General features: G+C 35.2%; 1 protein-coding gene across 4 annotated transcripts in view; it reads left to right on the forward strand.

Annotated features, from left to right (window-relative positions):
* The window catches only part of LOC106877822 (sex comb on midleg-like protein 2), a 40785-nt gene extending 29991 nt beyond the window's left edge, over nt 1–10794 (forward strand). For 2 of the 4 annotated variants that reach the window (XM_014926844.2, XM_014926846.2), the window contains 6 exons: nt 2695–2943; nt 3746–3946; nt 4811–4993; nt 5929–6066; nt 7127–7263; nt 7658–10794. In XM_014926844.2, coding sequence (XP_014782330.1) covers nt 2695–2943; nt 3746–3946; nt 4811–4993; nt 5929–6066; nt 7127–7263; nt 7658–7807 — 1058 coding nt within the window. In that variant the 3' untranslated portion in view covers nt 7808–10794. The remainder of the gene's footprint in view (nt 1–2694; nt 2944–3745; nt 3947–4810; nt 4994–5928; nt 6067–7126; nt 7264–7657) is intronic. The other 2 variants (XM_014926845.2, XM_014926847.2) reach the window with 2 other exon arrangements.
* Nucleotides 10795–12082: the final 1288 nt, after the last annotated feature.

The following is a 12082-nucleotide window of genomic DNA, read 5'->3' on the forward strand; positions in this document are numbered from 1 at the left end:
ATATGAGTTTTTTTAAAAAGAATTTTATGGTATTTTAGAGGGTGTTCATTCACAATTTAAACATCAAATCAATTTAATATTTTATTTCATAGTTTAAATCTTGAAAGTAAAATTAACTCCTTTTCATTCCTCTCACAATTTTTTCATTTTTCATTTTTATTGAAATTTAAAATACATTTCTGAATTTAAATTTGTTTCCTGTGTTCATCTGCTTTGTATATTCGTTACTAATTTCAAGAAATGGTCTTAATTTAAAAAAAAAAAAAAAAATTATCTTTATTTTTTTAACTTTAAACTTCATCCTTTTAAATGCTATGAAAATTGTATATGACTGTTTTTTTTATTTTTTATTTTTTTTGTTACCTTTTAACCAATGGCCTGGCACTAGATAATATAATGAGACAGGAGTTAATTAATTACTAACAGTTCTTAACTTGAGAGCAATAAACATTACAAAAGAATATATACACACAAATACCTTTTTAACTAAACATTTTCAAACTGTAACAATGGAGCAAATTCTTGTAGCGATTTTAACCCTTTACCTTCACCTAAAGCAGCTTCTCGTAGCAGTTCTGTTTCTACCAATATAAACTAAAATTACTATCTATATTGTTTACTTGACTCTTGTCTTTTTATCTTCTCACTATACTAATAATATTCATTGTGTCAGTTTTGAAACCTTCTGTGATATCTGTTTTGGTCCATTTATGTAGCAAAATATTTATTATTATTATTATTATTATTATTATTATTATTATTATTATTATTATCATTATTATTATTATCCTTGTTTATATGGTTGTTTATGCACTTTATACAATGCATGCCTGATCAGATTTGGTTATAAAACTTATATCTAAAATTAGTTACATGTCATTTGGAAGGTGTGAAAAAGCCATTTACTTAGCACATTTGATTTTCAGTTTATATTATTATTTATTTATTAATTTTTTTTATTTTTTTTTCCTTTCTACAAGCTGTGTTTAAAATATGTTAGTTTTTAGCCTAGCTTTGGAGTTCTTGAGCATGCTGGAGTTGATTACCTGTTATTTACAGTACTTACCCACTTTCAAAATTGCTCCACGCGATCATTTACACATTTTTATACCACAAAAAAAAAACCAAAAAAAAACCCCAAAAAAACAAAAACATTTCATTGTTTTAACCCTTTCATGTTTAGAGCTGCCAGTAATCCGTTCGTATCTTCTTACTACTAATACAGTGCAATAAAATAAACTGCCTTACTGAAACTGGTTCAGACCTCGATTAAACTAACCATTATTTTTACCACTACAACCACTTTACCACCTTCTGACGATACCTTGTCTCAGTTGTTTTACAAAACAAGGAGAAGTAATAACGAAAGTGTTAAAAAAAAATGTTTTCCTTTAAAAGAGGTTTGAACCACTTTGAATAAAGCAGTTAAAAATTGATATGTATATAAGTAACGAGTGAAAACTGCAGTGGCTACTACAGGCTGTGAGACACGAGAAAATTAAAAGCAAATATATCTTATTTTTTCTCAATCCTGATACTATACAGCCTTCATAGCTGACTTTCTCTATGCACAATAGTATTTCCATAACCCAACGCCTTTTTATATATACATATATATGTATATATACATATATATATATTTAACCACCTCACGTACAGGATGCCATTTCCATTAGACTTCAAATGCAGGAAATTACTAATTGGTTTTATTGTACATTTTTTGATACTTCTGTCGGTCTGAAACTTAATTCTTGAAAGGTGAATCATCTTTCATAGCCGGTCCCTAAAACATATTTTTCTCACTATCATCCCTGATGATGTGTTTAGAAACCCTGGCATCTACTTATGTTTGGGGATTTTTTCCCCCCACCTCTTTCTGCCTACTAGTTTTCATGCTTTTACCCAGCAATGAAGTACATTACTCCCTTACAATTTCACCACGATTTAGAAAAATATTCCCTTCACCCTTTCTAGGATCTTCGAATCCTCTTGCCATAATACATATCATTTAGAATCTTCTACAGACTTTTCACGCACAATTATTCCGGTTTTCTTATGAATAATCCTGTTTTTAATAATTGTATTAACCGTGTAAAAAGAATTAATAATTTATAACTCCCAAAATTATTTTATTTTGAATTTGCTTGTTGAATTCTTTGAGTGAATATATTCTTTTGAGTTTTAGTTTTTGCCTCATTTTAAGAATTTTTGTGATATCTATTTTAAAAAAATGTTTAAAATAGAAATAGCAAGATAAGGGGGGGGGGCATTAAATTCACCTAAATGATATTTAATTCTTATCATATTTTTGTAATATTTAAGTAATATTTTAAAAGTAAAAATTTGTAAGTAGTCTTCTGCATATATCAAACTATGTGTACTAGCTTAAAAAAAAACATCACAACTAAGTCTTATAATCCCTTTGTTTTTAAGCTGAAATTATTTCTATTTGTAAACTTTTAGATTTCCTTTAATCATTGATAATCTCTGTAATAAATCTCTCTATATAATCTCTATAATAATGCTGCTTTAATTGGTAGCATATAATAATCAAGTGTGCCAGGCCCTTTCAAAACAGTTTCTTAAACCTTTCGTTAAAAAAAAAAAGACTAATAATAATAATAATAATAATAATAATAATTCTGAAGTCATGTGCCGAGTAGCTCACTGTGGTTGATCATTTCTGACTCATAGGCACGTCGCAGTACAAATTGAACAAGGTGATAAAGCACCAACCCATGGTGCTGAACCTGCCGGCTCCTGGAGCATCATCGGCCAGTCAAGTGACCACCCCAGCCACAGGCCCTGGGGGTGGGGGGCAGTCGCGCTCATCTATTGCCAGTCCCTCCAGCCCTGACCGACAGCTCTCCCCACGAGAAGCCCATTCCCCGGTAGTCATGATTACAGAACCAGATACAAGTTCTACACATAGCAGCACCACAGGTCAGTAAATCCTCTTCAGTTCTTAGCACCTGTTGACACCCCCATCATTGGATTTAAGGCCATTCCAATTGGACTTCTGTAAAGCTGTGCTTCCTTCTTATCCATTCCACCCATATTGCTCACACTTTCACTGATGTAAATGACGAGTAACTTCTAACTCCTTCAACACAATTTGATTCATTATTAACATTTAATTAACTTTTTCAATAGTGAAACGAGCAGATTTTCATCTGTAACACTACTATTCAAAAAGTTAATTCTTGTATGCTCAAGAAATTCCAAATTTGAGTTTTAGTTGACATTATAAAAACAGTATAATTGATCTTTTTTTTTCTTCTTTTCCCCCCCTCAGTGTTTTCTGTAAATACCTAATTTAATTTTCTGTCTTTTTTTTTTCCTCTTTCTCTCTCTCTCTCTGGCTTAATTTATTAAATTCATTATCAAGATTGTTTTCTCGTCCAAACTCACTCCAAATATATTGATTATAAAACAATATTGTATATAATTGACTTCCTGTTAAATGTTTAGTTGAATATTTTGATATTTTTCCTTAAACTGAAGTTATTCAGTCTTACCATTCCTCCTAGTATTTAGCTTTATGCCAAAATGGTAAACATTAACAAAACCAAATTGCATTTATTCTATATTTCTGTAAATTGAATAACTCATTTAATTAAAAATTCATTTTCTTTACTAAGAATATATATCTGGTTTAGTTCCCAAATTTGTTAAGCAGCCTGCTTGTTTTTTTTTTTGAAGCCCAAATATATGTCTCTGATCAATGGGTTTTTATTTATTGTAGTGTGTGTCTATATCAACCGTTCATGTAATCCTGGAAGTTACTTGAATCCTCGTAAGGTGCAGCAGCTCCCTTTACATTATGGACCTGGCACATTACATAGAGTTTTACGGGAAGTGGCCCAGGGCTGCATTGAATGTGGAAACCACGAACAGACAGTCTTCAATCTTTTGAAGGATGGAACTAGTAAAATTATTGTTACAGGTAAACATTTAATATTATTATTACTAGTATTATCTCTCATACATAGTTAACCCTTTTGTTACCATATTTCTACTGAAATACACTGCCTTCATCTCAATTAACCGTGAAAATAATGAAAAAATTTACTAAAATAACTTTTTGTTATTAACTCTTTAGCCATATCATGTCCAAATATCCTACCTGTTTTATACCTAAACTGACCAGACCTAGCTTCTCACACTCTGCGATGTCATTCAAGGCACTGCCTGGAAATGAACTTGCAATCTTGGGGTTAGTAGCCCGTGCTCTTAGCCATTATGCTATATATATGCCCAGTTTGACAGGATCTGACAAGTCTGAGGACTGCATTGTGCTCCAATATTGACATTGGAGCATAATGCAGTCCTCAGACCGCAGTTCCTATAGCTGGATGCCCTTCCTACTCTCTCATAACTTTAGAGATGATGAGGACGAGTTCTTGTAACAGGTGCCATGTAAAAGGCATCTGTGGTGGTGCCATGTAAAACGCATCCAGTACACCCTGTAAAGTGGTTTATATTAGGAAGTGCATCCAGCTGTAGAAACCATACCAAAATAGACAATCAGAGCTTGGTGCAGCACTCCAGCTTACCAGCTCCTGTCAAACTGTCCAACCTATGCCAGCATAGAAAATAGACATTATACAACAAGGATGATGAAAACAAATAAAACTGTGTAATATGTATTGATCTTATTTTTTTTATTCCTTCATCCAACCTAATGCTTTTTGTATCTATTTAATTATTTTATAATTTCTAATTTAAAAACGTTTTAATTTACTCTCCAGTTGTCTATCATTATTTTTGTTTTGTTTTATTCATTTAAAATTTTCTCTGAATTTTTCAGCAAATAATGGAAACAAAACTTACACCAAACGCCTCCCATCAGCATTCAAAATCTCTGATTTCTGGAGCTACTTAGAAGGTATGATGGAAGAGCTTGGCTGTTGCGAGAATTTCCTATCCAGCCAACCTTTAGAAGGTCGATGTTCAAAGTGCCTCAAAGTTAGCACTCATCGTATTAAAATAGGTATGGATCATTCAATCTCACTCAAAATATCTTTGTTTTCTTTCAGATATGATTCCTGTTTTGGTGAGGTTTTTTTTTAGATTGTTCATACGCCAACAGTCCTTTTTCATTCAACCTTTAACCAGCACCCGTGGCACGTAAAAAAACACCTTTTTGAGCGTGGCCGTTGCCAGCACCGTGTGACTGGACCTCGTGCCGGTGTCATGTAAAAGCACCCACTACACTCTCGGAGTGGTTGGCGTTAGGAAGGGCATCCAGCTGTAGAAACTTTGCCAGATCAGATTGGAGCCTGGTGCAGCCTTCTGGCTTGCTAGTCCTCAGTCAAATCGTCCAACCCATGCTAGCACGGAAAGCGGACGTTAAACAATGATGATGATGATGATGATAACCCTTTAGCATTTAAACCAGCCACGACAGGCCCCAATATTCTGCCTGTTTTATCTTCAAGCTGATCAGATCTAGCTTCTCACACCTACTCTACAATGTCATTCTATAAGTAAGCAGTCACATTGTGTGTGTGTGTGTGTGTGCATAAAGAAGTGCACACAAAGAAGGTGGAACTTGTGGAAGAGGGAGACCCAGGAAAACACAGGACAAAGTATTTAAAGCCAATCTCAAAACGCTGAGCCTTATGAAGGAACTGAGAAAGGACCAAGATACTTGGTGCCTGACTGTAATCAAGAAGACTCACCCACCCACCACAGCAGAATTGATATCCTAAAACCATCTTGGTAATTCTTGTTCATAAGGGCTTCTGCCTTGTTAACCTTTCTCCCCCACACCTACATTTCATCCATGTACAACAGAGTTCGAGGACAATCTGTACCATGTGGGTTTTCGCTCCTTTACCATAGCAACAACCCCAATACTTTTTGATCAGACCACGTAGTTTACAAAATTCATGGCCTGCATTTTCTTTCGTATTTTATGCATAGAAGAAGACAGTCCCGAACCTCGAGAATCTCGTCACCATAAAGCTCCACGGCGCAGGTATTCCAATGAATCTATTGACAGTCAGAAAGGCATTCGCATGCACAAAATCCAAAGAAAAATGTCTGCTTATGAGGCTGAAGGTTAGTATCAACTGGTACAAAAAAAGAAAATAAATTAAGAATATTTCTGTGGGTTTTCTGAAACTATATATTTGTTCTTCACTCATTTATTATTGTTCTTGTTACCTCCGCCTTAGCGATGGCGGAGGTATTGTTTTCAGTTGCATTTGTTTGTTTGTCTCTGGACAAAGATATCTCAAGAACTCCCTCGGTGTAAAAGGTAGACTGTATGATGCCTGTGTGTGAACAGCCATGCTACACAGCAGTTAAACATGGGCTGTGGCTGCTGAGGACATGCACTGGCTTGAAAGATGTGCAATGTCAGTGTATATGTTTGACAGTGGAAACGTCTTGAGAGAAAAGTTGGGCATAAGAGGGATCAGATGTGGTGTGCAAGAGAGACAACTGCGCTGGTATGGTCATGTGATGCGTATGGGTGAAGATCTCCAACTGTGGAGGGAACCTGTGGAAGAGGTAGACCCAGGAAGACATGGGATGAGGTGGTAAAGCATGATGTTTGAATGTTGGGCCTCATGGCGGCAATGACAAATGATCGAGACCTTTGGCAATATGCCATGCTTGAGAAGATGACCCATCAAGCCAAGAGAATTTGTAGTTCTGGCAGATATTGGTGTCATGCAACTGGCACCTGTGCTTGTGGCACATCAAAGCACTCATTACACTCTCAGAGTGGTTGGCGTTAGGAAAGGTGTCCAGTTGTAGAAACCATGCAAAATCAGACTGGGGTCTGGTGCAGCCCCTCAGCTTACCAGCTCTGGTCAAACTGTACAACCCATGCCAACATGGACAACAGACGTATGATGATGAGGATGATGATGATGATTGCTTCTGATAGGACCCTATGGAGGAGATGTCTGTGGACTCCACCCCCATGACCAGTCCAGGAATAATGAGTGGAAATAATGGTTGGGTGGATGGATAATCTCATTCCAAAGACAGCCAACACAATATCAGTGTTAGTTTGAATGTAATCCTTCAACCACTGCACTTCTAAATTCTATTGTTGCAAGTTTCTTTCCCCATATCCTATTAGTTTCTTTATCATTTCTTCTAATTACAGCGAGCTCTACGACATCAGACCACAGACCCCACAAAGTCTCAACCGATCCCTCTGATTGGTCTATTGATGATGTAATCAATCACATTTGTGACACAGACGCAGCTCTCAAACCACACACAGAAATTTTCCGGAAACATGTAAGTTTCATCCTTTCTTTTCAAACTTTTCATCTTCATAAGATGGCAAAGGGCCTAAAGCTACCTATTTCTGTCTGTTCATATTTAAGTCCAAAATAGCAACATAAATCTTGTTATTCTTACATTAACCCTTTAGCATTCAGATTACTCTATTAAATGTATTGCTTATTTATTCACATTCTTTTGAATATAATGCATGATTGCATTATCTCATAGCTTCAACGTTTTGCTGATGTATTTGATTATTTTTAAAATGACATTGTCGGATAGATGTGAGAGGTCAAATCTGGCCAATTTGAAGTTAGAAAAGGGAGATTAATTAACATTTTCTTTTTGTCTCATTTTTGTTGCTATTTTCATTGGTTTAATGCCTGGTCTTGTTTGTTTCTTTTAGGAAATTGATGGTAAAGCCCTCCTGTTGCTCAACAGTGATATGATGATGAAATACTTGGGATTAAAACTAGGACCTGTTCTAAAGTTGTGTAATATTGTAGACAAGTTGCGAAATTCAACGGGAGCATCTGGAAGCAGTGGCCGAAAATGAAATGGTTTTTTGTTTTTGTTGTCTTTCATCTTCTCATTTCCGCTGGCTCTATCTTCCATTGTAGTGCCTCTTTTCTAAGCAACACTATTTTCTTGAATTATCAGCAATACTAACTACTTATCAACCCACAATTAACATAGAATGTGGATTGTCTGCATTTCACAATGATGATAATAACAACAATAATAATAATAATAATAATAATAGTAGACGTGGATTGTCTACATCTCACACCAAGCTCACTACATCAGCTTTCTCAGCTTCGCCATTGAACTGATGCACAGAGGTTTCTCATAAAACTGGGGAGAGGGTTTTCTAAGTATTTTTTTTTTTCTTAGTTTCATCAAAGACACACACACACACACACACACGCACTCAGAGACACACATTAGCAAAGTTTGTCGACGACTCCATTCTATCATCATATTTGTCTTGTAGTAAACAGCATGGTATATTTTGTTATCATTGTTATGAGGGAAGGATGGCTTCCTCCCTAAAACGACAGTGAAAAATGATCCAGTTATCGTTCGGGTCAGTGTATTTTGTTAAGAGCTAACTTCACCCACGACCACCACCAGTGAGGATCACCAAAGTTTATTGCTGTTTAAAAGCAATATAACTAAGTGAATCGTCTGTGAAAACTGAACAGTTTTGAATTTTCTGCTCAACAGGCTATATTACTCAGTTGCACTGCGGCTCAGTAGGCTGTATTATTGAGTTCCGTCTATACTCAGCAGGTTGTACTACACATCTATATACTCAGCAGGCTGTATTATTGAATCCCCTCAGTGTTCAGCTAGCTGTATTGCTCAATCACATTTATACTCAACAGGTTGTATTACTCAGTTATATCTAGACTCAGCCGGCTATATTATTCAGTGACATCTATACTCAACTGCCTGCATTGCTTAGCTACTCAGCAGATTGTATTACTCGGCTGGCTGTGTTACTCAATGGCATCTATTCTACTCAGCAGGCTTTATTACCCAGTTTTGTCTAGATTACTCTGCTATCTGTATTGTTGAGTTCCATCTGTGTTCAGCAACCTGCATTACTCAGTTACATCTATACCCAGCAGGTTATATATACCTCATTTACAAATGACTCATCTAAAACAGGATTACAAATTATACATACATTCAGAAAGAGAAGTAAAATTCTATTGTTTAACTTGATTTTTTTATTCCAATTTACACACCTGTCTATTAATTAACAACAAATGAAACATTTATCAATTTGTAGACCTTTGTTTTTCCCCAATAAATCTGAATTATTTTTTAAATAACTGCTTCTTCTCTATTTCAAGTATTTGAATACTTTAATGAAGGTTTTTTTTTTTTTTTTTTTCTTAGCTTTTATCTAAGAAAGATGCTGTTCTTTAAATGTGAAGTGTAGCAAGTTACTTGCCCTGCTGTATCTAATGTCCATAACACTTTTCATTGACCAATGCTCAACATTATTTTCTTGAGGCTGAATAATTGAAATCAGTCTTCAGAAATATTCTTCTTCTTCCAAAAGTATTATTAATAGTGTTATGATGTCAACTAGTGCTTTGTCTGCACATGTTTTTGGCATCTTGAATGACAGTTAAATATGGTTTTGCACACACACACACACACACGTCTATAGTTTATTATTTAATAAGTGTAATTCAGTTCCTTGTGACTGTCTTACAAACCCAGAGAAAAGTTAAGCTCTTTGGAGCTGAGTCAAACTGTTATTAAATAACTCATGAAATGTGTGGAGTGTCACTTACTTTGTTTGTCCACTTAGGTGTGTGTATGTATGTGTGTATATATATATATATATGTGTGTGTGTGTGTATGTATATACATGTGTGTGTGTGTGTGTGTGTTTTTCAGTGCCAGTCTTCCTGTGAAACCATCAATTAATATATGTCATGTTAAGAAATACATCTTCATCGGTTTCCCCCGTTCCATTTATGTCTCTCCACTCTTCAACTTGTGGTTCTGTTTCACCACAAGACTTGATATCTGACAAGGAAGTTTAATAACGTGAACAACAACAACAATAATAAAGTACATTTTGTCCTCCTCCTCTTACATCATCATCATCATCATTATTATTATTATTATTATTATTATTTTAAAGTTTCCTGTAGACTTATTTTCTATAAATCTTTTCAAACAGACACTGACAACATTTTAGATGTGTATTAACATGTGTAAAAGTGGTCTGTGTTTTCTCTTTTTCTCTCTTTTTTTTTTTCTTTTTTTCTTCTCAGTAACGGGGGATATTTTTTCCGAGAAAACAACTGCAAAAAAGTGGCCACCACTCCTGTAAACTATAGCTGTCAACCACCACCACCACCATTATCACCTTCACTATCATCATGAACATAATCATTGTCATCATCAGCCATCATCATCATCATCATTGTCATCATATAGTAGTTATTAAACCATCGAGAAAGCTTATGTGAAAATTGCTCACTTACAATTACTGTTGAGTACAAATGACTAGAGACTACTACTACTTCTACTACTACTACTACTACTACTAGAGAAGATATATATCCAATAATAGGCCCCGTTAAGGATTTTATGATACATTTAGTGTATTATTTTGTCTAATATCAAATTCTTCATAAATTCCAGTCAAAGGGGTATTTTTTTTTTTCCTCTTCCCACCCACCCCTTACATTCTTTACAATGCCATTGGAAAGCTGAGTTCTATTATTTTTCTGATTCTGATAAATGGCATAGAATATCCCATTCTGTCAGTTAGTTAACTGAAGATAATATTTATTAAAAAAAATTTTTAAAAAAAAAGAAAGAAAGAAAAGAAAAAGTAAAAAACCATATTTCTTCTCCATTATTCGCTACATTGTTTCTCTGTAAAAGACACAAAACCAGAACGGGAGGCAACAGCAGCAACAACAACAACAGCAGAGGTTGTTGTATGCTGAGGTAAAAAGGTTTTCCTTATTGTACAATCATGTAAATAAATTTTTAATGTGCACTCAAGTTTAGAGTCGTTGTTTATTGATGTTGTTCTTGGCACTGTTGTTATTGTTGTCATTTGTTGTTATTGTTAAGGCAGTGGATTGGCAAAGTTGTTAGTGCATCTGGAATCATCATCATCATCATCATCGTTTAACGTCCGCTTTCCATGCTAGCGTGGGTTGGACGATTTGACTGAGGACTGGTGAAACCGGATGGCAACAACAGGCTCCAATCTAAATTTGGCAGAGTTTCTACAGCTGGATGCCCTTCCTAACGCCAACCACTCAAAAAAACAAATGCTTAGCAGTATTTCTTAAGGTTCAAGTCATGCCCAAGTCAATGCTGCATTTCATTCTGTCAGGGTCGATAGAAATAAGCACCAGTTGAGTACTGAGATTGGTTTAATTGACTAACCTCACTTCCTCCATAATTTCAGGCCTCGTCGTTACTGCACCCGGCAAAATGTTTTTTTTTATAGTTTCAGCTCAGAGCTGCGGCCATGCTGATGCACCACCATTTTGTCCATCTTCACGTTCTGAGTTCAAATTCTGCTGAGGTTGACTTTGATTTTCATCCTTTCGGGGTTGATAAAACAATCATAGCAGGCCCAAACTGAAACACACAGGCTCAGCAACCTTTTAGATATATACTGAAACCTATTTTAAAATAAATACCAAGTCTTGTAAGGGACAATTTGGATCTGCTAAGCTATCTCCCAAAATCCATAAACAATGATACCACTATCGTATCTTTTAATGTGGTAAACCTCTATACCACAATCCCACACCAATATGGACTAGAAGCAATAAATTTCTGGCTTGAGAAATTCCAGACAGAATTGAAAACAGTCTCATCAACTTTCTAGACTTCGATGGCAATATTTACAAACAAATATCTGGGACTGCAATGGGAACAAAAGTTGCTCTGATGCCAATCTAGTCATGGCATACATGGTGGTTCAGATATATGAACAATCTAAATGAAAATATGGCTTGAACTTCCACAAATATCTACTAGAAAACTCGAAACGTTACCTAAATGACTACCTAATCTCATGGACGCACACATTTGAACAACTTACAGATTTCAAAAAACATAATCAACAGTATAAACAATAGGAGCAAGGCAGTGGATTGGGAGACGCAATGAATTTATTATAATATTGTATACAAATTATATAATATTATATTAAATATCAAATGATTCATAGTATGTATAAATTATTAAAATATAAAATATTTATACATAAAATAGGGGTGGGGTGTTGGGCGTATCATGTGGCCATGAGGTGGGGGGTGGGGGCCCAAAA

This window comes from Octopus bimaculoides, chromosome 19 (assembly GCF_001194135.2).
Source record: "Octopus bimaculoides isolate UCB-OBI-ISO-001 chromosome 19, ASM119413v2, whole genome shotgun sequence".
In the NCBI taxonomy this organism is placed as follows: Eukaryota; Metazoa; Mollusca; class Cephalopoda; order Octopoda; family Octopodidae; genus Octopus; species Octopus bimaculoides.